At 39.6% G+C, this 25945-nt stretch overlaps 1 protein-coding gene across 1 annotated transcript in view; it reads right to left on the bottom strand.

Moving 5' to 3' along the window:
* The window catches only part of LOC134541813 (cytoplasmic polyadenylation element-binding protein 2), a 178627-nt gene that overhangs the window by 115310 nt on the left and 37372 nt on the right, over positions 1-25945 (bottom strand). The window contains exon 3 of the mRNA XM_063385506.1: positions 17227-17273. Within this exon, the coding sequence (XP_063241576.1) occupies positions 17227-17273 (47 nt within the window). The remainder of the gene's footprint in view (positions 1-17226; positions 17274-25945) is intronic.

The following is a 25945-nucleotide window of genomic DNA, read 5'->3' as shown; positions in this document are numbered from 1 at the left end:
TAACACCGACAGTTGCACAACTCTGGAAACATTACCGGCCACGAGTCCTTGGTAGTATCATGCGGATGATGAAGCAGCTGATTTTCGCGTGGGATTACATTTTGTTGGTGGTTTCGTAAAATTAGCGATAAATAACACACTTATAAACAAGCATAATGCGCCAAATATTACTCGAATGAGTTTCCCCGGTTTACGCGTGAAAACCCACCTTCTGTAAGGCTTGACAGTGTTACAAAGTACCCTAACCCCCCCCCCCCTCCATCTTTCAGCAAAAGCAGAGCGACTTTCGTGGTGCACATCAGAGCACGGCAAGATGTGAGAACGTCACGGTATAGATATTACTACAACGCAACATACAACCTACAGCACCATCCGAAATGATCAAATGCCAGATATAATCGATGAATAGTAATATAATCTGTTTTACTATCTACTTCTTTCAAAAAGATTTATTTTTGCTAAATTAGATTAATAAACGTGTATACTGCATTTTATACGCTCAGTTAAGTTGCCAAAAAAGAAAAAAAATCTGAACTCTGTTGAACGCTTGAAGTAGTGGTAAGCTAAATCAGTAGAAGTAGCCATTACGTACGTTTACAGAGTTCCGCCCACCCGGGGCGACAGATGCGAGGAAGCACCAAGGGCGACTCTAGCACACGCAACAAGCACCCAGTCGGCTCTATGCAAAAGGCATTCTTCTCATTACGATCAGTTCAACTATGGGACTTCAACCGATGACGCTAAATATTATCTTTGCAGTGTGTGTAATACAGCATTGGTGGTTACATATTCAGTTGAAAGAATTAAAACTGTGTAAAAAAAAAAGACGGTTATGGCCATATTGGAATGCTGAATGTCTTGAAAGAGGGAATCAAAAGAAGCGCAACGATTTTTTTTTCTTTCAGAACGAAAACACATTGTGAATGCGAATGATTTCATGCAAACAGTGCAGTTCAAACCTTTTACTGCGCAAGCCTGAAGATAGGATTATTTTTTTATCGGGAAGGTAACCTTAGTCGAATTTTAAAAAAAAGGAAACTCAGGAAAACAAGAACGTAATAATTATATTTTGAAGAAAGCTGTTCATATTTAGTTTTTCAGTATAGTCAAAAACATATGGCAGGTAAATTAATTAATATCAATCACACAGGGGTCTGATCCAAATACCGTCCCCCCCCCCCCCCCCACAACTCCAACGACTTACCAAGCAGACAAGAGCCAGCTTATTCCGGGTATAGTGGGAATAAATTGGGAAATACCAGCTCCACACACGGTCAGATAATTTTTTTTTTTTTTTTTTTTAGCGTCTCGATAACTTATTCATAAAAACGGGCATCGAACAAGAGACTAATTACGTAAATTATCACATTCCGACCACTAAATCAAACAATTTGTCGTCCATCCTAATGATAAAAGTTGCAGATACTTGATTGTTCTGAACTCGCGAAACTGAACTGACATCCTAATATAAACATCGGGAATATTTAGCTTGACAAGCGGACATCGCGAATTGGGTGGTAGACGAGCCGTGATGAGAACAAGAGAACTCGCAGTGCACGAAATAGGAGGAGCTGCGCGGCGCCTGATTTCAAGTCACATTCCTGCCGCTTCCCGCGTGAGCACTACAGCCGCTGCTGCTTCCCGCCTGAGCACCGCACTAGGGCCGCTGCTGCTTCCCGCCTGAGCATCGCACTAGGGCCGCTGCTGCTTCCCGCCTGAGCATCGCACTAAGGACGCTGCCGCTTCCCGCCTGAGCACCGCACTAAGGACGCCGCTGCTTCCCACCTGAGCACCACATTAGGCCCGCTGCTGCTTCCCACCTGAGCACCGCATTAGGCCCGCTGCTGCTTCCCACCTGAGCACCCCACTAGGGCCGCTGCTGCTTCCCGCCTGAGCACCGCACTAGGGACGCTGCCGCTTCCCGCGTTAGCACTGCACTAGGTGCGCCGCTGCTTCCCGCGTGAGCACCGCACTAGGTGCGCCGCTGCTTCCGCGTGAGCACCGCACTAGGTGCGCTGCTGCTTCCCGCGTGAGCACTGCACTAGGTGCGCTGCTGCTTCCCGCGTGAGCACTGCACTAGGTGCGCCGCTGCTTCCCGCCTGAGCACCGCACTAGAGCCGGTGCTGCTTCTCGCGTAATTACTGCACTAGGGTAGCTACCATTTCCCGCATGAGCACCACACTAGAACCGTTCTGCCAACATACAAATCCGACAATACCTACACTACAGGAAAATAATGTTAATCGTGGCTATCAACTAATTAACGTTTTTAGTAAATGGCAGTTCAAAAGAGGGCTTTAAAACCTATTACGATGTGCTAGTGGAAATATATCACGAACTAAAGTCCTACAACTTTAATTTTGTTTTAACTACTTCAAAATCAGTCACTTAAAATACAATATTATTTAAGAAAATTAACTGCAAGTTTAATATTTGTTGTAAATACATTTGTAAGTTAACTTCTCATTATGAATCTCTTTACAAAATTCTCGCATTGCATCCTGACTCATGATGTATGTAAACTTGGTCGCTACACCAGATCAGGTCTAGCGTTCATTAGATTGTGTTCGTTTTTCATTATACTTCATTAATTTACACAATACATTCGTGTAAAATACGTACAGACATTAGGCTTTTTTTCATCTTTGTCATCAGGGCAGCGATGTTAAACTATCGGATCGTTCAGATGTATTTAAATATATTGTTGGAATATTGCACGTTAGAAGTGGTGATAACAGTTTTTTTTGTAAAAAAATTATTATCAAATACTTCGTCTACATTATGACAGCAGGATTTAGTTAGGTGATAAATGACTCGCATATCATTGGTACCTATATAAAACTGTTAGAGGTGGTATTGCGATGGTGTGCGGCTGTGCGCGCTACAGTCTGGAAGCAGTCCCGGGCGAGTCGCCAAGGTCGCCGTCAGGGGCGACTGACTGATCGATACCTCGACCGCTGCTCCGAGTGTCGCGCTATGCTCGTCACACACGCACCAATGCGCCCAGCAGACTGGCGTACACGGCGCATTGCCGGTCGCTGGAAACCGCGCTGCATCGATGCTTCAGTGCTCAGCTGTTTCCGCGAGTGTGACCGTAACAATGAGCAGCCAGGCACAGACGGGCAAGTACGTCCGACGAGCCAAGGACACGTGTCTAGAGGAGAAATGCACATCATATGTAGGTACAGCTCGGTCTTGCAACGTTCTTTAAATGATTCATCCAATGGGGAATTTTGATTTAATGCCGTTTTTTTTTTGACATACGCCACTGCAGTTTGACACTGTTTGACATGGAAAAATTCCAAAAATCTTAAATAAATAAAAAATATGAAGATAAAAAATAAGTCATTTTGTGCCTGATGACGGGAACAGTTCCCGAAACGTCGTCACTGTTGTCATTGGAAATCTCCTGTGTTTGTCATCATTGCTATTGTAGTTGTGTTGTCCAGGTTTGTTGTCTACCTGCATTTAATCTGTCTCTTCGTTGTTAGCCCACTGTGTTCGTCTGTGTTGTTATATTATTTTTTCCATGACTAAGTTCCTTCAACGGAATTCTTGTGCTGTATGATATTTATATGTTGAACATTTTTTGTCCATGCTGTCGCCGTTGTGTTGTCTATAATGTTTGTTTAGTTTCATCGTTGGTTCCGTTTGTCCGACATCAGCTGATTCAGTCTTGCTTTCTGTCTATTTTTTTATCTTCGTATTTTTATTTGTTTTTGATTTTCGGAATTTTTCCAGGACAAACAGTGCAAAAATGCAATGGCATGTGTCCAAAAACAATACATTTAATCGGTCTTGCAAGTGAAAGCAATTTGACGATTTTTATAAATAAAATTTCGTGTCCGGTGCGTGCCTCCCTCCGGGCGCTGCTCACCGAACCATAGAGTCTAGACCGTAGAGATATGGGCAACTTGGGACTCTCCGGTAACGAGGTGGGGAAGGGGGACAGGCGGGCCAATTACAGCTGCTAACGCGAAGCAATACGGCGACAAATTGCGTCTGTGACCGCGGCTCGAATTAATGGAATATATATCGCGCGGCAAAGCCACGCCGGCCTGACACCTCTGGTCGATACGCGAGCTGGCGCACACGCCGATAGTCGCACTCAGCCTGTCCGTCGCCTGTGCGGTTACGGGAGGAGGCTACATGTGCCGAGATCCAGGTGTCAACGCCCCATTTACAAACCGCTCGACATTTCGTGAAAAAAATCTGATTACCAATAACATTTAAGAGCTACTGCACTTTTCTATAATAGTTTCGTTTCATGGTTTTGTCTTAACGTGTATATTTTGGACAGTGAAAAAAGCTCAAACGGATGTTTTCACAGGCGATTTTAAGTAAGAAACATTTTTAATACTGTATTGTAAGTGGTATGGGTATATTCCGTACAAAATTATTTAGTCACGGTTTAAAGTTCCTTAGCTCCCGGCGGTTTCAGAGTTCATGAGCTCATACGCTCAGCCAGGAGAATGAGTAGTTCCATGAGCCGACGCTACACTCGAGGGTGTTCGCGATCCGCGCGCCTGGGTGTTTCCCCGCAGCAACCCGCCCGGCACGCACGCACTGCGGGTCGCCGGTTGCGCCTGGCAGCAATAAGGCAATCATTGCGCGCGCGCACGCAACACCGCTGAGGAAAGTGAAACTACTGGCCCGACGAGACCCGCTACAGCCGCAACACCATCAACACCACCTCCTGGGCCTTGTACCACGGGCTTAACTTCACGGCTGCTCTCTTTACCCTGGCACTCTTCAACTTGCAAGTTCTTACTTCTCTTTTTCACTTTTCCATCTAGGCCCACCTAAACGTTGCGTATTCAATTCCTCGGTCTTGTCCAATTTTTCTTTTCTTTACTGTCAAAACTCTCGCGTCACTTCTCCTATTCACACTTTCTAACTACATCGCGTATTTTTGGACATTTTATCCTTCATGAAAAATATTCCAAGTCTTTTCCTTATGCACACGCACCGTAAACCTGCCTATTCTTGAACTGAAGTTGTAGTTGCTTTGTACTGGGAATTACTTCATATATTTACGCTCATCGCTGACTCACTGACTCTGTAACGTTGTATTAATTCTGTTTTCATGCACTTGAACATCATGCTAACCTGTTCCTCCTAGCATTGCTGCCGAGTCCGTGGGCAAATATAATATTTTGAATGATGTTTTACAAGTTTTAAATTGTTTTAAGATTATTAAATTTCTGGGAGAGACTTCTTGGCTTACATGGGGGCACAGCATCATATTTTGACGAGGCCGATAGTTTCAGAATTTTTCAGTGATAAAGTAGCGAGCCGTGGCCTAGTTTCCCACTTTTTTGCCATAGACGAGTCTCAGTGTAACATGCACTATATTTGTTGCGTCAAAAATCGTATCAGTGAGACAATAGAAAAGTTTAACTTCAAAGTCTACATCTTAGTGTCGCGTAAGCCCTTTTCCTGCACATCGTCATTTTTCAACGGGGTCGTTAGGCGCCTTGCAACTTCCTGGTAAATGAAGTAGATGAAAGAGAGTACCTGCTGGGGAGATGGTGGGGGGGGGGCAAGGGGCTAGGAAGAGGACGGCTCGGGCACGCGCGAGGTGCTTCACGGGCCAATTGGGGCCAAGGCCGCGGCTGTAGGGGGCGGAGCTCTATCCTCTCAGCTCCGTCCAACCACGCTCCAGCTACCGGCCACTATGCTCACCTCCAGTCTCGACATGGCATCCCTGCTCTCAGTGGCTCCTGCAATGGGGAGCGGGTTTCCTCCGGGACACACGGTGCAGACTAGCAACGGCGTATGTCCCAGATAATGACTTAAACCATTGATGCGCGGTCTGCCTAAAACCACCTTCCAACAAATAAATACTGTCAGGTGAGCCGTCATTTAACAGCCGTCTTTGTTTGCACATTTTTAAAATAAATTATCAGCAGCAGCGTTCGGAAGCCATAATAATCTCACAGAAATATTAAAACAATATTATATATTTGCAATCTCTTTTTATAATAACATATTTTTAAGTTTTATTTTTTTGTAAATAGGCCTACCATACACTATATTTAAGATAATTATATGTCGTTTCCTAACCATATACCACATATTGTATTTATTGGTTATTGTACAGAATAATACGGCATTAAGAATATTGTTGTAAGAAATGTAATATTATCCATGTGTCAGGCCCTCGGATTGGTAAAAAAAAAAATATCTGGCCTCGAAAATAATTAAGTTGGCCATCCCTCGTTTAAATCAAGAAAATGGCATCCTAGAACGAAGACAATCTAATTGTGGTGCAATGACGAGCCAAATAAGAAATGCAAGAATAAAAGAGAAAAGAAAATATACAATAATTGAAAATTAGAAAAAGAAATTTAAAAATATGAATGAGTATTTCAGTACTCGCCAGTGACGTGTAAACATCTAAAGTCGGTAACGAGCAAATTCACGTGTTCTCATGTTGCAAGTAAAGTTACAATCAGAAATTCCTACACCAAATTTAAGGGACATTCTTTAAAAAATAAATAAATAATAATAAAAATTAAAACACCGAGCGTGATAAATATTCAAAAAGCATTCATTTTAAGTAAAAACTGTAACAAAGTATAATAGCAAATTTAAAAATACCTATAGTTTATTAGCCAGGAAAATTTTGTTAGGGATGAACATGACGTCAAAGATAATTACATTTTATTGGCTCTATAAAGCATTGCGAACGTGGTGCTATCATTAAGGCATTTTTCAAACTCAAAGTTGCAGTCCAATTGATCCCGGATTTCGACTTGATTTTTGACAAGGAATTTTATTAAAATACGGTCCATCTTGTTAAACTTTCTTCAAACATTTAATACTATAAAGCTTCCGCATATGTTAGAAGTTATACTTCTATGGCATTACTGAAATATTAACCTGAAACATTTTAAAACACAGATTATAACACTAAGTATATGTTTGTAATATTTTTTTTTCTTAAACGACTAAACTCAGACTGTAAATATTTCCTTCAAACTAACTTTAAACTTATTGATCTGATTCACATTATTATTATGATATTCTAATGTTATTGAAAAACCAAATATTGTCAATAGCGAGATTTGAAGCCCATCCTTTCAGGTTAAAAAGCGCACATTCTAAGACTAATCAATATTTGTTAATTTTTTTTATGTTTGGCTGGCCCGTGATATTCATCACAAAACAGGTAAACATACCCTCTTTATTTATTTATTTCTTATAGTTTGACATCCCATTTTTATTTACTTATTATTATTTCTTATAGTTTGACAGTTTCGTGTGACAGTTTCATTGATTTCGACAAATCAGTGACATATGTAAACACTTAAAAATTTACACCCATGCCTTACCCGGGTCTCGAACCCAGAACCCTCGCACCGTAAGCCAGTAGGCAACCGACTAAGCTACGGAGGTCGGCTCAAGTGGAACAGTTTGAGATTAGGGTGGAGACTATGTATTATTAACGGCGCAATGCCATTTTCTTAACGTATTTACGTTACTAAATAAATTCCAGGGTAGTTTCACTATAATATTGTTTCATCTAGCACACCAATACGTTTCGTATGTACCCAAATTTTTACCGAATTGACTACATGCGGGTTTGTGTTGCTACACGTGGGTCCGCCATCTTTGTCCCACATCTCCGTTCATCGACTGCCGTTCCATTTTCACGATATTACTCATACCAAATGCCGTATACAGAGAGCTAAGATGTTAACACGTCAAAAACTACTCACATCAGAGAACCTCAGTCCTGAAGGTACCAGCTGGAACACAGACAGTGGATCAAATAAAGGCGAATTGGTACCAAACACCAAATCGTATCATGAACATTCAATATAAAAATGCCTTACTACGATCAACATAAATACATCATATGTTTTGATTATTGTCACAAATTTTTTTCCAGGACTGTAACAATATTTCCTCATTTCATTGTTTCTATTTCATTATTTTTCTATCATATTTTTTGTGTATGTGACTCTATTTGTATAGCTAATTTTGCTGCATATGTTTTTATTTCCCAGTAAACGTAGAACTAAATAAATAAACAAACCGCAGAGTAAAATACCCCGTAAAAATAGTTCGTTTATAAAAAAAATTTAAGTGGGAAGTTTAAAGAATGTGTATTACGATTAGTTACACGCAAAGTACGCAAAAGAAATGTTAAACAGTGCCTAATTTCTGAATGTCTGAGCTACCTAGACTATGCAATGTTTGCGGTTATTCTGATGCGTGGTTATCTCAGTTTTTTCGTGTGGTTTTGGGTTCAGACTTGTATTTGGCGAAAATATTTCTTTTCTGAATAGTCTGCAAATCCTACAGCACTTATCAACCGAGGATAACATTTTGAAAGCCAATTGCGGACGATGAAAAGTAGGTCAAAAGCACTTACATTTTCCCGGCCAAGTTCGGGGAAAAACCTTTTCTAACTACAAACAATCGATAAGGAAATAATGTTCGCAAACGTGTACATAATATACTAAAGTCAAGCAAGTCAAATAAACCTATCTCTAATTGTGGGCAGTGGCAGAAAAGATTCGCGATCTCAATGGCCTTCAAGTACTGGGCGCGTGCAGCCTCTTTCATTGGCTGCTGACTTGTGAGAAGTCTACTAGGATGCTTGTGATTCGACATTTCTCCCTTGGTCGAAGGTTCTTCTGCGGCTCAGTCCACCAGGCACACCATAGCTAACCACAACAAGCAATAAGACTGTAAAAACCGGTTGAATTTTAGCCAATCACGCGATGAATACGCCAATTACTCTAGTCATGGGTATTTCATTGCACTGCGGAATTCCCCCCCCCCCCCCCCCCCCCCCAGCGGGCCAGGAGGTCAGAATAATTTTGTTAAATTTTCTTTTCAAAGTATTATTTTTATTTCAATGCAGTGCCATAGATTACGTAACGTTTTTTGAACTACAAAATAAAATGTACTAAATATTTAAATCCTAAACGTACAAAAATTGTATTGGACAGTTTAACCTGTCCATCCCCCTGCCTCTCACAGCGGCACGGGCCGTGTTTGCCTCGGAGGTGCGCCCGCGGTATTTATACCTGCGCCGCCATTCGGGGCGTGACGTCGGCCCCGCGTCACCGCGCGACGTCACACGTCACACGTCGCCCAGGGCGGGGCGGAGTCGGCGGGTGTCCCCGCCACCTCGGGTCCCGAGACGGCCCTAGGACGGCCTGGGACGCGGTCGGCTTTGTGGAACCACAATACAGAACATAGATGTGCCCGAAAATATAAAGAAAGAAAAATTGACGTTTCGAAGAAAGGTGTTATACGTATCAATGCCAAACATTCGGTAGGAAATTCGAAGATAAATGAAAATGTTTTCTTGAAGATGCCGGAAAGTATACCGTGAACAGAAAAAAAAAAATCGACACAAGCCACATCTGGAACTTGAAATCAAATTTTAATCTTCCTCGCTTTCTCTCTCGCTCTTTTTTTTAAAGCAATAACTGTTGGAAAAGGAGAGAAACTGTTGAAAAGGAGGGGGGGAAAGTGTATACTATTTTTCTTCGCGACACGATATATTAAAGTTTGAAACATTTTCATTAGAGCAGGAGCCCGGCGCGTGTTATTTTTGTCCGCGCGCAATAAAGTAGGTCGCGGCGAGGAAGCCGCACAGCGCAGTGCGTCCACCGGCCATCGACCGCCGCCACCTGGGCCCTGCGTCCGAGCTGCGTCCGAGCTGCGTCCGAGCTGCGTCCGAGCTCCCTCGAGTAGGTGCTTGCGTGTGATTGTGAGCAATTCACCTTATCCGCGTACTTCCAGGCCAATCAACGTCTCCATTTTGAAAAAAAATATTTTTATAAGTTATATTTGAATGAACACACTACTCAGAAACGATTTCTCTGGAAACCAGTGGACAAGACGAATTCTGTTTAATTTGAACAACACCTTGCTATGGTTCATTTTGCATATGTAAAATACTTATTTTTAACTTTACTGTAGCGCTTATGAAAAATAATGCTGTTTGATGATGTTTTATACGTACATTTTTTTCAACCATAAAAAGAAAGTTAAATATTCCAGAATCTGTTTTCATATCTTGTTTTACTGAGTTTATACTGTTAATCTCTGCAGTTAATTTGGAGAGCTATTCAGAGAACGATTAACAGATAACATTAACCAATGCCGGTAACGGGGCAACACAAAGCATACATTCCTGGGGCAAGATTCTGAACCCAGTATTATTGCGAACATTTTTGGTAGTGATACAGATGCTTTTATGTAATTGTAAGAATTTACGAATATCTGTAATTTTACATGATTATTTCAATTCAATTTACAAAAAAAAATAGTGTAACTCAAAGACACTTAAAATAATGTTCAAGTTTAATTTTACCGAGATTGACGTATAAAATGAAAAAATATATATAACAGGTTTCAACAAATTCATGCTCATAAACCGCTCGTAACTTACAAAACAAACGTATACTGTAAAATAAATTCGTACGATCAAATATACGAAGTTTTAGTTATTTAACAAGTCACTGTAGAAGTGCAAACTATTTTCGAGTAAATTTACAACCACCAAGGAACTGCAAATAATAAATTGTATTTTTCTTTTAATGCTGACAAAACCCCTAGTTAATTTACACGAAGTTACCAAAGTGATATTCCCATTACTTCACGCTCCATTAGCTCGCGCGGTGGTCGAGAGGTTAAGAAGCTGTACTGACAAATAAAAAGTCGAGGGTTCAATACTTCGTTAATACACTTATATTGTTAGAATTGTTTACGTGAACAATTACAGTGATATCATTAAACATCGCTATTTGCGATAAGATACAAAAAAATATTTTTTTGAAGTAGTGGCTACAAATATAATAAACATGTTATATGCTATGTAAATTTACTCAACGATGCAGTTAAATAGAGAGAATTTTCAAATGTAAATTTGATCTAATATAACGGAGTAATAATACATCAACAGCTATGACATATTTAATAAACCATAGGGGTTGTTCTTTTAAACTTTTGATATTATATTTACTTGAGCATAAAAGAATAAAAATTAACGTGTAAAATTCCTAGAAACTCTGCTCATACATACACGTTGTGTAAAATTACACAATTTTTTCACACTAAGCTAACTTAACTAACTTTCCATAAATGCGTGTGATTTTTTTTTACTCTTAGTGTAAAAAATGTTCTTAAACGTTTTGATGCATGAAATTTATTTCTTGTAAAATAAATTTCAACAAACTGTTTAGCTGACTGTCCGTCAGAGCTGATGCGGCAAGTGAGGTACGAGAGTGGCTCCGGACTCGTGTCTCTGGCCTGCTGAGCACTGAGCACTGAGCACTGAGCACCGAGCACCGTGGCTCTCCAGGAGCAGCCGGCCCCGGCCGGACGCGGGCCGAGCGCCCCTGCTACCACAGAGAAGGAAGCCAAGGGGGGGGGGGGGGGGGGAGAGGGAGATGCGCAATCCGAAATGCGGAGTCGGCGGCCGCCCGGGAGGTTTATGTGATCTGCTTTTACGACGCGCGGTGCGAGGCGCTGTAAAAATAACCTGGGCGAGCAGGGCGTAGCTGTGTCGCGAGCAGTCGGCCGGCCGCTGGGCAGTCGCCCCGTCCGCGGCGGCACTGCACCTGCCCCTCGCTACCTGGCGCTACCCCAACTGTCCTAGCTGTCCTATCTGCCCCAGTTGCCCTAGCTGTCCTAGCTAACCCAGCTGCCCCAGCTACCCCAGCTGTCCTAGCTGTCCTAGCTGCCCCAGTTGCCCTAGCTGTCCCAGCTGCCCCAGCTACCCCAGCTGTCCTAGCTGCCCCAGTTGCCCTAGCTGTCCTAGCTAACCCAGCTGCTCTAGCTGTCCCAGCTGTCCTAGCTGCCCCAGGTGCCCTAGCTGTCCTAGCTGCCCCAGCTAACCCAGCTAACCCAGCTGCCCTAGCTGCCCCAGCTACCCCAGCTGTCCTAGCTGTCCTAGCTGCCCCAGCTGCCCCAGCTGCCCCAGCTGCCCCAGCTGTCCTAGCTGTCCTAGCTGCCCCAGCTGTCCTAGCTGCCCCAGCTGTCCTAGCTGTCCTAGCTGCCCCAGCTGTCCTAGCTGCCCCAGCTGTCCTAGCTGCCCCAGCTGCCCCAGCTGTCCTAGCTGCCCCAGTTGCCCAAGCTAACCCAGTTGCCCAAGCTAACCCAGCTGCCCCAGGTGCCCTAGCTGCCCCAGCTAACCCAGCCGCCCCAGCTAACCCAGCCGCCCCAGCTGCCCTAGCACTAACCCGTCAATATCTTGTTACTACCCCGTCATTAACCAGTCACTACCTCCAAGCTTTGAATATATATACTGTATAGAAGTCGCCAGCCCAGGTTAAAATTTCTAATACGGTTTTGAGGTAGTTGGTTAATTCACCGCCGCAATCGCCACCATCTCTAGGGCATCGACTTGTGGTGGTCCCTAGCGGACAAGTCTCGAACTCTTCAAACACCCCTTCCCCCTCCGGTTGAACGACGTTGAGCTGCAGTGAATGATGGATGAGGGGAGCGGGGAATGACAGCGGGCGACAGCACTGCGCTCTAACGTGTAAATAACAACTAAGACGATACAGGGCGTTACGGCAGCGCACTGCAGCGGTGAAGTTCCCAAGCTGCTCATCATGCGCTTCTGAAAAACGTAGAGTAAATCCTATCCACTCGCGACTTCTATACAGTATATATATTCAAAGCTCCAAGTTACCACATCGCCACCCTAATACTGACGCTACCCTAGTTGCCCTAGCACCTACCCGTCACTGCCCTGACGCCACCCTAGCACTAACCAGTCTCACTTTTACGATAGACTACTAGACTACACAGTTCTGTACACACTTGGAACATTTTCCTCGCTCTTTGGTTGTTTACTTGAGATAATTCTAACCAGGGTTGCCAGTGATTCGATAGTTTTTTTTAGAGCGTTTTTTTTTAGAGGGTTTCTCTTTAGCTCAGAGTCCTTCGCAAAGACTGTGCTCAATCATAGAAACATGTCAAAGATAAAACTATTTGAATTATAGCCTACCGTGGCATGAATCCGAGAATTTTTCCGGTCTCTACTAATAACAATTTAACCATATTTCTTACCGTATACTACAGTACTACATAATGTCCATAAAAGAATATCCCACTTATAAATTTTAATAGTAAAAACTGTAAGCGTTGTAGAATTTTTTATTTCAAGGTCACAATTAAAGAGTAAAGCAAACACTTTTAGATAAGCGCATGCGTGAGCACTGCTTTGTTGTTTTCTCGCTTGTAGCACCACTTACGAAAAATGGCGAACCTTGAGCGTAAAACGTTTTGTGTTCTGCAATTTGCTAAGAGTGAATCTGTAATTTCAGGGTGAAGTCCCTCCCCATTGGAATCTCTTTGTACTAGAGTGATTGAACGTCGAAGTCCCTGACCGTTGGATTGGTCGTAACGGTCGAGACATTAGAGCTCTTTTTACGCTGGTCTCCGCGTACACCTGACATAACGCCAAGCGGTTTATCATTTGGAGCTTTATAAACGATCGTGTCTACGTTTCGCCGCTACCTTAATGATTTTCCAGAGTTGAGACACGGAATTGAAGATGCTATTGTTTCCTTCACTCCGGACTTGTTAACCAAAAAAAAACGTGAAGACTTCATGTTGGATGTGTGCCACGTAAATAAAGGTGCATATATTAGACATTTGTAAGAAAAATTAGGTTAGTTTACCTTCAATTTGATGTATGATCAGTTATAATAAACCATTGAAAATTGGACATTTTCTTATGGACATTCTGTATGCCTGTAACGAATGCGCACAAATAGTTGTCTCCTAGTACAAACAGGACAGTACTCGGCATAGCTCGGGGCTGCCAGAAGAGCCGCGCACGGCTACAGACGAGGCAGGACGGTAACGGCGAGGCCAGCTCTGTAAACACCGCCAAGGTCGAGCCGCCATTGTGCGCTACACCCGCTACACCCGCGCACTGCAGAGTCCTCCCGGGACAGCCGTCACCACGTGACGTGACTGCATGTCACTGTCATGTTTCATCCGTGTCACATCAACAGCAGTGTGATCTACAACACTGGCCAATCAAGAACGCTTCTTTTTCTTTGCGAATACTAATATAACTTAGTGCAAAACTAACATGTTTTGTGAGTATGGTAAAAAAGAGTCAGACTCGTAGAGCGTTACTGAAAAAAAAAAAAGCAACTTTCGGAGTGGCGCGCCTGATACACTTGCGAACCTCCGTTGTGTGCCTTATTGTTAAGTATCGTCGTTAACAAGTGAATTACTGAATACCGGCCTGCCCGGGCTTTACACATAATCGTTTAGATGTTTCTTTTAGTGATAGGGATAGTTTTTTTTTCAATTATACTTCTTTAGGCGCGTTATTGAAAAGTGGTGAGAGTGAATTTTTACAATGCGCGCGCACCATGCAACAAAATGTTTGCAGAAAGATGACGGGCAAACATGTATGAACATAAACAATTTTTTTCATAAAAAATTAGGAGACATAACAAACGTATTGGTGTGCCAAATGAAACTTAATGATAATGAAACTACCCTGGAGTATATATGGTAAACTATAATAGTTATAGTAAAGAGTAATATCAAGTTTTCAAAATTATTTTATACCACTGTGCGCCAGCCTCTAGTCATCCATGTCGAATCTGCCTGTCGCGTAACACAAAGTACGCTTTTATTCATATTCATTAACACCACGTCAACTCAAAGAGCAAACGGGATAAACAACACAAGGTTGAAGAATGAGAACGCTCAGCTAAATGCCATCAACTTTTCTCGTGCTCTGTCGAGCAATAGCGTTTATCTTTATTGTCTTCTGGGCGGCAGATAAGACGCGCACGTGCATTTCTCGCACACCTGCGACACGGCGCGGCGGAGCCAACCATAGTTGCTGATGCTTGCCTCCGAGGCTGTTGGGCCAGGAACAACTGGCACTTCAGTGCACAGCTGGTTCAATAAAGATTATCTCACGAGTATCACAAAATCACATTTATGTTACGTATGTACCTATGTATTTGTTTAAGCAGTACGATAATTTGTTACATGATTATCGGTAAGTTGAAAACACTATAGTTGAAAATGTTATTAACTAGAGATATTTTTTAAGGCTCCGGAACTATGTGCACGCCACTATTGCATACCCTTACGCGAAATTCCAACTTGATGCGTCTAACCGTCTATAAATAATAGGCCCTCGACGCACGATTCACACCAATAGGTTCGCACGCACGTCATAATTACCAGTGTGGTGTGCAGAGAGCTGATCGAACTTCGAACTCCCATCGTAATTTCAGAACACTTTAAAGAAAACGTTTATCTTATTTTAATGCAAACATGCATTAGTTCTCATTGATTCAGTTTTATCATTGGACATATTTGAACGCTCGAAACTAAGAAGCTTTGTCGTCACTAAAGTTTTACGCTGTCATGTAAAACTGTTACCACGTGTAACCCATCGAAGTTGCGAGAATCTTTACACGGACTTCGTCGCGCTTGGGAACATTAAGCGGCGAGTTCGCCCCAAAGGAGCCTGCCGGGTTATTCCAGGATCCTGCAAGCAGACACATGGGGCGCCGTGTAAAGAGGGAGGGGGGTTGGGGGTGCTGAAGCCATGTCGGCGCCTCGCCATCGCGCTATCAGCTCGCGACACGACGCAGATAAGCGGGTCACCTTGTCAGCTGATAGCCGACAGGCAGGCGGTCACCCTCACAGAAGCGACGGGACAACACCTGGTCGTTTGGGGCTACATTTTACTCCCTGATTTCTATCATTGGTTCGGTCTGATATGTTGCCAGATATACGCCGTACACTACAAACGTTTTATACACAACTTTATACTGTAATTAATTTTTTTTTTTAATATATCTGAAACGTATTTTTTAAGGGAAATTTGGAATGATATGAAGTACTTTTTTTTTATCAGAGAATAATCTGATAATATTGTTTTTACTTCTGAGGAGACATAGCAGAAAGAAGACATCTTCGATTAAATTATTTTTGTCAACACTGTTTTATATAATTTAATATTAAAATTTTTGGCTTTGTTGGAGAATAGCGTGCAATTTAATATTGCTATAAATAGTGATCAACTACTACAAATATTTTCTCCTGTGAAATAATAATACTGGGGTTTTTAGTAGGAATTAAATTTTTTTCAGAATGACAACTGTTATAATACTGTAAATAGACACTACTTTATGGTTTAAGAAAAATCAATAAAAGTAGTAAAGTAAAAATACTAATACTTATTATAATTAACGATTGTATACAAAATAATAAGTAATAATATTAGCATGCACTGCAGTATCAATCAGGCAACAGTATAAACCATTTAAACTGTACTGAAATCTAAGAGTGATTTCCACTTAAAGAGCCATGTGGCCCAGAAGTAAAGCAATGAACTGTGATATCAGAATATGTGTACCAGGAATCACTCTAGGCAAATGCACTAATATGTAGGTTTGGTATATATGATCCAGGGATCCCAAGCGGCCATATTGGATTACGTAATTTCCGGTAGGCATCATAGATTACATTATTTCCAGCGGCCATCTTGGATTACATAAGTTCCAGCCGGTATCTTGTATTAAGTAATTTCCGGCGGCCGTCTTAGAAAACATTTCGAGCGACCATCTTGGATTACATAAATATCGGCTGTTAAAAATTGGATTACGTCATTTCTGTCGGCCAAATAGGATGGCCTTTTCCTTTGACCTCAACGGCTATTTTTGACTACTTCATTTCTGGGCATTATCTTAGAATCGAGTGCCCCACAACCGAAAATTGTACTTTCAGCTACAGCAACATATATCTACCATGATGATACAAATACATGGTGGCTGTTTTACTAAGCAAACGAAATTAATATTATGATGCCCCGTAACGGAAAGCATAACATTCAGAATGTAATAATACCACATTCGAAAGTAATACCACCGTAACTAAAAATGCAGTGTTCTGGAGTCGGCCTTGGATTCCAAGATGGTGTCCAGAAACAAAGTGATCCAAGATGGCCGCCGCGGATCCCTGTCCCCGTACATACCGAACCCTCCTACTTGAACTGGCTGCGCGCACGGAACTAGCGGAACTGGCTGCGCGCACGGAACTAGCGGAACTGGCTGCGCGCACGGAACTAGCGGCTCTGGCGGCGGCGAACTTCAATACTAATTGCAAGTTCGCCGCTTCTGCCACACAATACGAGAGATAACGCTGCGTGCTGAATGAGTTCCTTATCACCGATAACAAGCAACTGGGGGCGAGACTCACTGGCACGAATCTGCGCAGAACCCGGCCGTTCCCCCGCGCACACTCACCTGCAAACAAACAGAAACTATGTTAGCAAGACGAGCAAAAACAAACTAACTGATACGCAGATACATAACTAAATAAACTGTGCTTCACTTACAAAACATGTGCAGTATTTTATTTTGTTGTTTTGGATTAAATTTTTTTAAGTTAATTTTTTTAATGCTTTTTTGTAAGACTCCAAAAATGCACAGCATATCAAAAACCTTTTATAAGTGTAAGCAATTATTTGGAAAGAGTATAATTTTTAAATTATTCATTTTAGCAAGTAAAGTCAAAATAAAGATTAGTTTTTCAAAAAGTATCGGTATACATCTCGTATTTATCCAATGGTATTAACACCACAGTAAGGTACATGGGAAACGTTTATTCCTAGGCACAAGTCAAGAATTCCTAAATGGGTTAGGGGGAAAAAACATCTTAGAAAGTTGAGCTAATCTGTAACAGAAAACAAAAGAACATGTGTATTTTTTCCCTGCCAGTTACAGAATGGAATACTTTTCTCTGCAACTCAATAGCCCACATAACCATTACAAACAGTTATAGCGGCCTACGTAGCGATCCAAAGACTGATACTGCTCAAATCAACTTGAAATATGAATCTCTTGCAGTATTGCATAATATGAAGGAAAGTATACAATTGTATTTAAATGTAAAGGTTTGGATGATTATGTGTTTTTTTAACCAATCGTGTCTTTATTACTAAACTGATCTCGATAAAAATTATTTAGACAGAGATACCCGTAAACTGGATAAACAAATAGGATTTAGGTAGTTACAAAATTCCACCCCTATTGGATTAAAATGTCAATTCAATTTTGTAATGAGATGACATAATATGTAAGATACCGGGTATTAATTCTAGACATTAGATAAATTCCCTTTAGACACAGTCTCAGGTGTAGATAGATTTTGAAGTACCTGCTTAGTCTAGACATGTTCTGGAAACTTCTATAAAATTCTGGAACATTTTTTAAACATAAATGTATTTAACATCCAATATGTTTATTTATTGGTTTTTTAGACATACGCCATTGCATTTTTTCACTGTTTGTCATGGAAACATTCCGAAAAACAAAAATAAATATAAAAAATATGTTTGTTTGTGTCTGATGCACACAGATGACAGTTCCCGAAACGTCGCAACTGTTGTCATTGGAAATCTTTTGTGTTCGCCATGCTGTCTTGTTGTGTTGTCCATAGTACTGATTTATTTTTATTGTTGGTTCAGTTTGTTCAACATATGCTGATTCGTCTTGTTTTATGTAAATTTTTTATCTTCACATTTTTTTTTTCGGAATGACAAACAGTGAAAAACTGAAATTACCTCATGTCCAAAAACTACATTAAATAAAAATTCCCCATTGCATGAATAATTTAAAGAACGTATCCTATATGTTCTCCATTATTCCAAAATGATCAATAAAACCTTTTTTCATATTCCATGCAGCGAAAATGTTTCGAATGTTTTTAACTCCATGCATCCAACATAAAAAAAAATGGCTTAGAACAATTATTCATACTACGCCTACTAAGGTACTAGTGAATATTTTGACCTTCCAACACTTTTTTTTTCCACTTTGACTGATATGTAAGCGTATAAAAATTAGCTTTGGGCCAAGGCTTAAATGATTTAAAATAAATTTGAAAAATTTTATTGTAAGGAAGTTATATATATTTTTTTAATTCAAACAAACCACCACACCCCCACATACATACAAATAAATACATACATACACACACACTATTTTTTTTACTGAAATAGTTCGTATCATAAAAAAATTGTTTAAGTCAAAGGTTTTTGATTAAAGTTTTGGATATTTACACTAAATTATAACATAATTAATAGTACACCTACTCAAAAATGACTTTCTTTGTCTTTCAGCATATACACAGAATCACTCTTGACTAATCAAAAGGTCAACTGGGATGTACCATGAAACGAAACTTTCCAATAAGATTGCCATTACAGTACACAACACTGAAGGTCAAACTTTTAAATTTGTTGTACTTAAGACAATCAGTTTTTATGCATGGCATGTTGTATGTGGCATTGTCCCGAGTAAAGAGACCAAGTACATTAAAATCTTCCCAAATGAAAATCCTCAACATAACCGCAACATAGCATGGAAGGAAGTATTAGGTTAAGTTCAAAAACTTACAATTAATGATAACTGTGAAGTTAAAATGAATAAAAAACATAATATAACTGATTATTTAAAATAAAATGTTGAACTATGAACACACGTGATTTTTTTTTATTTATCCGACTACAAATCTTATGTAGGTAGGTATGAAGTATAGTGAGGATTGTAAAATATTCATATATAACATATAGTCTATATACTATGTAATATATATGCCATATCCAGTGATTGCAATAGGTAGCGTTATAGGTAAACTCTACCTATTCCGTACACTGCATAAAACATTCAACTTTTAATTGCTCGTATACATAAATACATACATAAAAACAATTTTTATAAATAAAATTAAAAATAATAGTTTCTCGTACCTCGAAAACGGCTCTCACGAATGGGATGAAAATTTATATTCAGGTAACGTTTTGCTTTTCAAGTTTATCTAAATAAGTGTCTTGCCTGAAACACCACGATTTTACAAAAAATATATATATAATAATAATAATAATACGTTGAGCGAAGCTCGATCGACCAGGTGCTCTACGTATAAAAAAAATCATGGCCTTTATGTCCACCAAGCGACACATGTGAAGCCTTGGAGTTACTCTTTTGTTGTTTATTCATTTATTTATTTATTTATTTATTTATTCAATTTTTGTTCTGTAGATCCCATAAGTACTCCGGGATATAGAACAAGTCAATTAATACAAATATATACATATATACAAACAAACTGTACAACCACAAAAACTAGAAATTACACAGCACTTTTACATTTCAAAAGTAAGGGAAAAAACATGGGTACATAAAAAAGAACATGGGTACACAAGATATTGTATAAACTGAAGTATAAACCTCAGAGTGAAGAGTTAGTTTACAAAACTCAATATTTTTCTCGTTTTGTGATGTATTTAAATAAAATTTACCAGAGTTTACTTTTCTTATCTGTTATTAGGTCAAAGAATTCTATCAGAGAGTAGGAAGGATGTTCTAACAGAACTTGTTTTTGTTCTTTTGAATATAGGTAAATTGGTTATATTTGTGACATTTTGTGGCAATAAGTTGTAAATTTATATGCCTATGTAATTTGTGCCCTTTTCATACTGACTGGTATTATGACCTGTTATCCTCAATTTATTGGAGTTTCTTGTGTTGTATAAATGAATATCTAGATATTTTTGTAAATAGCGTTTCTCCTTATGTATGAATAATAGTATTCTTAGTATATACTCGTTTATGACTGTTAAGATTTTAAGTTTTCTGAATTTTTGTTTACAGTGAGCTGACATTTTGTCATGTGTCATTTACGAATAGCTCTTTTTTGTAATTTTAGAATTGTTTCAATTCCCACAGAGTTTCCCCAGATTTCTATATTATATGTCATGCCAGAAGCAAGCCTTGTAGTCATAGAAATAGGGAAAACAGGAACCAAAAAACTCCATAAATATTTTGTTTTATGTTTAGACATGTTAGCTCTCGGTATACTGCATTTGGTAGTGGTAATTTCGTGAAAATGGAACGGAAGTCGATGAACGGCAATGTGACACAAAGATGGCGGACACACGTGTAGCAACACAAACCCGTATACAGTCACTTTCGTACACACAAGGGCACATACCAAACGTATCGGTGTGCCAAATGAAACTTTCTGATAGTAAAACTGCTATGGAATACATTTAGCAAACCAAAATATTCACAGTAAAAAGTAATCATAAGTTTTAAAATACCTAATAAATTGTCATTACAATAATTATAACTCTTATTCTCAATCTGAACCCTCACGAGTCTTAGTAGCACAGTGGTAGAGCGCGCGCTTGGTAACATAAAGGAGCTAGGTTCAAATCTCGCCACTGAATATATATTTTTTTTACTTTTTTAATTATGTTGAATCAGCTCAATTAGGTTAACGTTTGTTTGTAGGTAGTATTTACAGACTAAGCAAAATCAAATATACAAATACATATAATATGTGTTTTAAAATGTTTCCTGTTAATATTTTAGTAATGCCATCCTTTACTAACACGCGGCATAGATAAATTGTTCCAAACATGTTCACGATGTATTTTCTGATACTACTGAACAAGCTCCAGTGTGCAAGCCGGGAAAAATCAATGATTATTTCAGTTGATGCCAATTTTTAAAGTTCAATATGGTAGGGTATTATACCCCGTAAAAATTATTGTGATAAAATAGCATTCATCTTAGATTCAGGGGACCAACATAGAGAGTCAAGGTCTTTGTTTATTTGTTTATTTATGGATTAATTTTATGTGGCGAAACGGGGGTATTCGCATTCTCTTCCATTTAACCACAGTATGATAATTACTAACTAAAAATTTAAAATAACTAAGTAAAATACAAAGTCCTATAATAACACATACAGTTCCTTAAACAATCAAATGGTTTAAAAGTAATTTATTGATTTATAGATAATTGAGAGTGGGGTAATAATTTCAAGGTCGATGTGTGTGCTGTAGTGGAAAGTTTTCTGACAGAATTTTTAAATGGAAATTTAAAGAGGTGTTTAACAGCGGCGGGCACCTTGTAACAGACACGGTGAAGGGTTATGACTGCATTATGCAAGCCGGGATTGATGTGATATCAGCAGAGGGCATTTGGTACTACAGTTGTGCGCGTTTTTAAATTAATAAACCAAGTTTTCAGGTTTTTTAAGTCGAGTAGCTAATGAAATATCGTGTGGCAGCGAAAACAAAATTTCCTTACGCTTAGGTATTTTCTAAACGGAGCAATAATTAGCATGTGTTCTTGCGCAGAAAATATTGTTTTTTATACTTTTACTAAAGATTCCTTTGGAAACCAGTTTCCAAGAAAGTTTGTTGCAAATATGTACAACACATTGCCATGGTTTTTTTTTATGTATTAAATACGTTTTTGGAAACGATACTGAATATTTCTTGTCACGTTTACGTAAACTGGCACATAATTCCAAATGTTCATTGATGTTTCATACAAGCACAACATGGAACAGTTTATCGAATATTCAACGATTGGATTTTATTTTGTTTAGTTGTGATTATTAATGCGAGTAGTTAGTACTGGAAAGCTATTCAGAGAACGGTTTACAAATAACTTTAACTATTGGAGGTAATGGGACAACACAAAGCATTAATCCCCGGGTAATAATTCAAACCCGATATTACTGCAAACACTTGTTTGTGGCGATACAGTTGCTTACATATGAATGTACAAATTTATAAATAAACAGTTCCGTTTACAAGAATAAATATTTAGTGTGAAATTTTAAATTTAAATTTAAGCAAAAGCAATAATATTGCAATCTCCGTAATGTACTTATATATATATATATATATGTGTATATATACGTTTATATCCATGGGTATGAGTTTGCTATAAATTGCATGTGGAAACATTACAGTTTCTACGAGTTTCTTTTTAACATTTTATCCAGGAAAAATTCTTACGTTGAGAGTAGACGATCTTTCAATTATTGTTTACTTCTGTGCCGACACAGGCTGGAACGTCGCGCTCGTAAGAATGACGTGCTAACCGCATGCTCTAAGGCTCGCTCTCACAGCCATGTTACTTAATTTTATTACAATATTTATTATTCTTAATACGTTCTGCTGTAGTTTTATCGCGACAGCGCTCTTGCACTTTAAGTTTCATTTTTTTTTATCTAATATCATCACTAACGGCCTTTGAATGTCACGTAAATGTTTATAATTACGATTGCTTGCGTTACCTTGTATGTTTAGTGAAAATATGGTGACTACATTAGTGATGTTATTTAAATGAATCATGCTATGAATTTTAATTTAGTGCAATTTCTTGGACATAGTTTTTCATGGGAAAAATTAATAAATACAAAACGAAAAATGAAAACATAAAACTACAGAAAACAAGCCTAAACAGCTGATGCCAAACACACAAACAGAACGGTGAACCTAAACAGGTGTAATGGACGTTGCGATTATGAATTTTTCCCGTGACAAACAGTGCAAAACTGCAATGGCGTATGTCCAAGTAATTGTATTAAATACATACGTTAGTGACCACAGTGCGCTATCAGAATGAATGTACAGGGAAACTGCCTCAGCAGCTGACTCGACGTGTAAGAGTGAAGTATGCCTCGCTTGTAGGGTAGAGAAGCCCTCTGGGCGCAGAGCGACTCCACAGCTCGGTCTCTGCAGCTAACCGGGCGGCAGCGCTGCCATAAACAACAGGAATTAGTGTGGCAAACAATTAGTAATTTACAGTCGCGGCGTGACGACACAGTCGCGTGGCTTTATCTGCGAGCAAACAGGAAACTCTTCTCTCCGAGAACGGCTGTATTACACGGCCTGAAAACATAACTGAGTGAACCCGAGTACGCTCTCTCCTTTCCCCCAGAGAACACCTTCACAATTCAGTTTTCAATATAAGTGGTCAATTCACAGTTTAAAAAAAAAAAAATTAACTAAACCGCTTGACCGTCCGAAATATATTTACAACACATACGGATATACGGATAACCCGGATCACCACGCACCTCGCCCACTCGCGACACGAGCTTCCATGCTCAGTGCCCGTACAGGCGACGATTGGAAGCAAACACAAGGCTAGATTAACTGTAGCATTCCTACCGTCACCAAACGTCATCTGTGTGAAGATGTACTTTCTCTTTTCTCTGGTCCAAACAGAACTCCTCTCCTCCAATGCAAGCAACGTTTCTACGCTTGACAATGACGCCTCATCTAATATTGCAAAGAAAGGATGGATATTACACAACAAAGAAGAGGCATGGAGAAGAAGGCTGATTGACAAAAATTTTTAGAGTACGGCAAAACAAACATTCACTTGCAGTAACAAAATACTCTGGTGTCCAAACCAAATTTTATGTGGGAAAAATAAATTTGTACACCTGACAAAATATAAATTTGAGTAAACGAAACCATTTTGCATTTTGTTTGAGTAAACCAAATCTTTTCAACGACAGAATGTTTGTTTGATATAAATCTATATATGTGCGATTGTGTATTTTACCACGTAGGTACAAACAAATGTTTTGTTGACGTATGTAGTGTTCTGTATTGTTAGGGCAGCCAATTCTGTAAACTGAATTATTTAATTAATTCTAATAAATATATATTCTCAAAAGTGTAATTATCGCTCTACCGACTGACCTTCGAAAAAAGCTTCCCCTAGTCGACGCCCTCTAGACATTAAAGTTCTTTCAGGAGAGGTAAGCTGTCAACTGTCAGCAGTCAGCTGTCAGCGCAGCGAGGTGGCGTCTAACGTGCAAACAGCTGTCACGAACAGCTTCATGCACCGCCAAGTTATCCAATAAAATGCCAGGAAAAAACACACTTATCTCATCGAATGGAAGGTAGCACAGACTGAGTGCGTCGTTGGACGATTCGGAAATGCGGGCATTTCTTTTTTTATACATTAACGTAATTGGTAAAAGTTTCTAAACATGTAATGGAAGTTAGAAAAATATATACTTGTATGGGAAACTGACCATATACAAATATGATACATTCCTATGCATTTGACTTTTCCTAAACAAAAAATGTAGGTGAGATACTATGATTGTATGGTAATTTCCCCACATAATAGTACCATTTAATAACTTAATTTATGGGTTAAGTAACGATAAAAAAAATATTGCAGACACTGTCCATTCTCGCATATAAACATTTTCTCAGTGACAAAAAGCATTTTATACATACTCTCGCCGCATTTGCGTAACATAAACGCAGATATCGGTCTTTCTAATAATTTTTGTGTGTTATATTCGTTACAGACCGCGCCACTTCACAACTCTACATAAGCTAGACTGTAATCATACATCGATAATTAAATGTTCAGAGGTAATGAGATGAATTATGTTAACAACGATTATTTAACGAGGTATACACCTAGTGGACATATATCATATGTTTTTGCCGGTGTAAGTGGATAAATGAACACCAATGCATGGTTAACTCATTCTACTAAAACAAATTCACAAAACACAGGTATAGAGAAGAAATAGTTCCTTAAAATGGCCGCGGTCAGGGGAACAAACCTATAGTGAATAACTGCGAAGCTTTATTGCCGCCTCTCGAGTGCCTAGTTGCTACACACGCCGCTGCGAGGCGCTAGCGACGAAGTTTATACACACAGCATTCCTTGCCGGCAGTGCGGCGGGCGAAACCTACACAAATGAAGCTGTCCCAAAACCAGTAGTTTAGATCTACTCATTGAAGCTTGTTACAGTGGATACACAAGGCCACGTTGTGTTCTGCGAGCATCAGAACATGATGAATACTTCCGAATTGAGAAATGACGGACTCCGGAACAGAGGGGTGTAAGTCAAGAATTTCGCAAAATTGTATTTGGCATACCAAATAATAGTTTTGAACGTTTCACACTTAAAATATGAATCTAACTTGGTGTTCTTTTTTTTATTTAACCACTATGTTCCAGAGCTCCTCATATATTAGCAATTAAAGGTAATTGAGCAGTTCTGTAACACATACAAGCAGTGATGCTAACCTCCAGGTTCATTCATCATTAATCATATTTACGAATGC

This window comes from Bacillus rossius (assembly GCF_032445375.1).
Source record: "Bacillus rossius redtenbacheri isolate Brsri chromosome 4 unlocalized genomic scaffold, Brsri_v3 Brsri_v3_scf4_2, whole genome shotgun sequence".
In the NCBI taxonomy this organism is placed as follows: Eukaryota; Metazoa; Arthropoda; class Insecta; order Phasmatodea; family Bacillidae; genus Bacillus; species Bacillus rossius.
The sequence above is the reverse complement of the archived record's forward strand: the minus strand, read 5'-3'. Positions and strand labels throughout refer to the sequence as shown.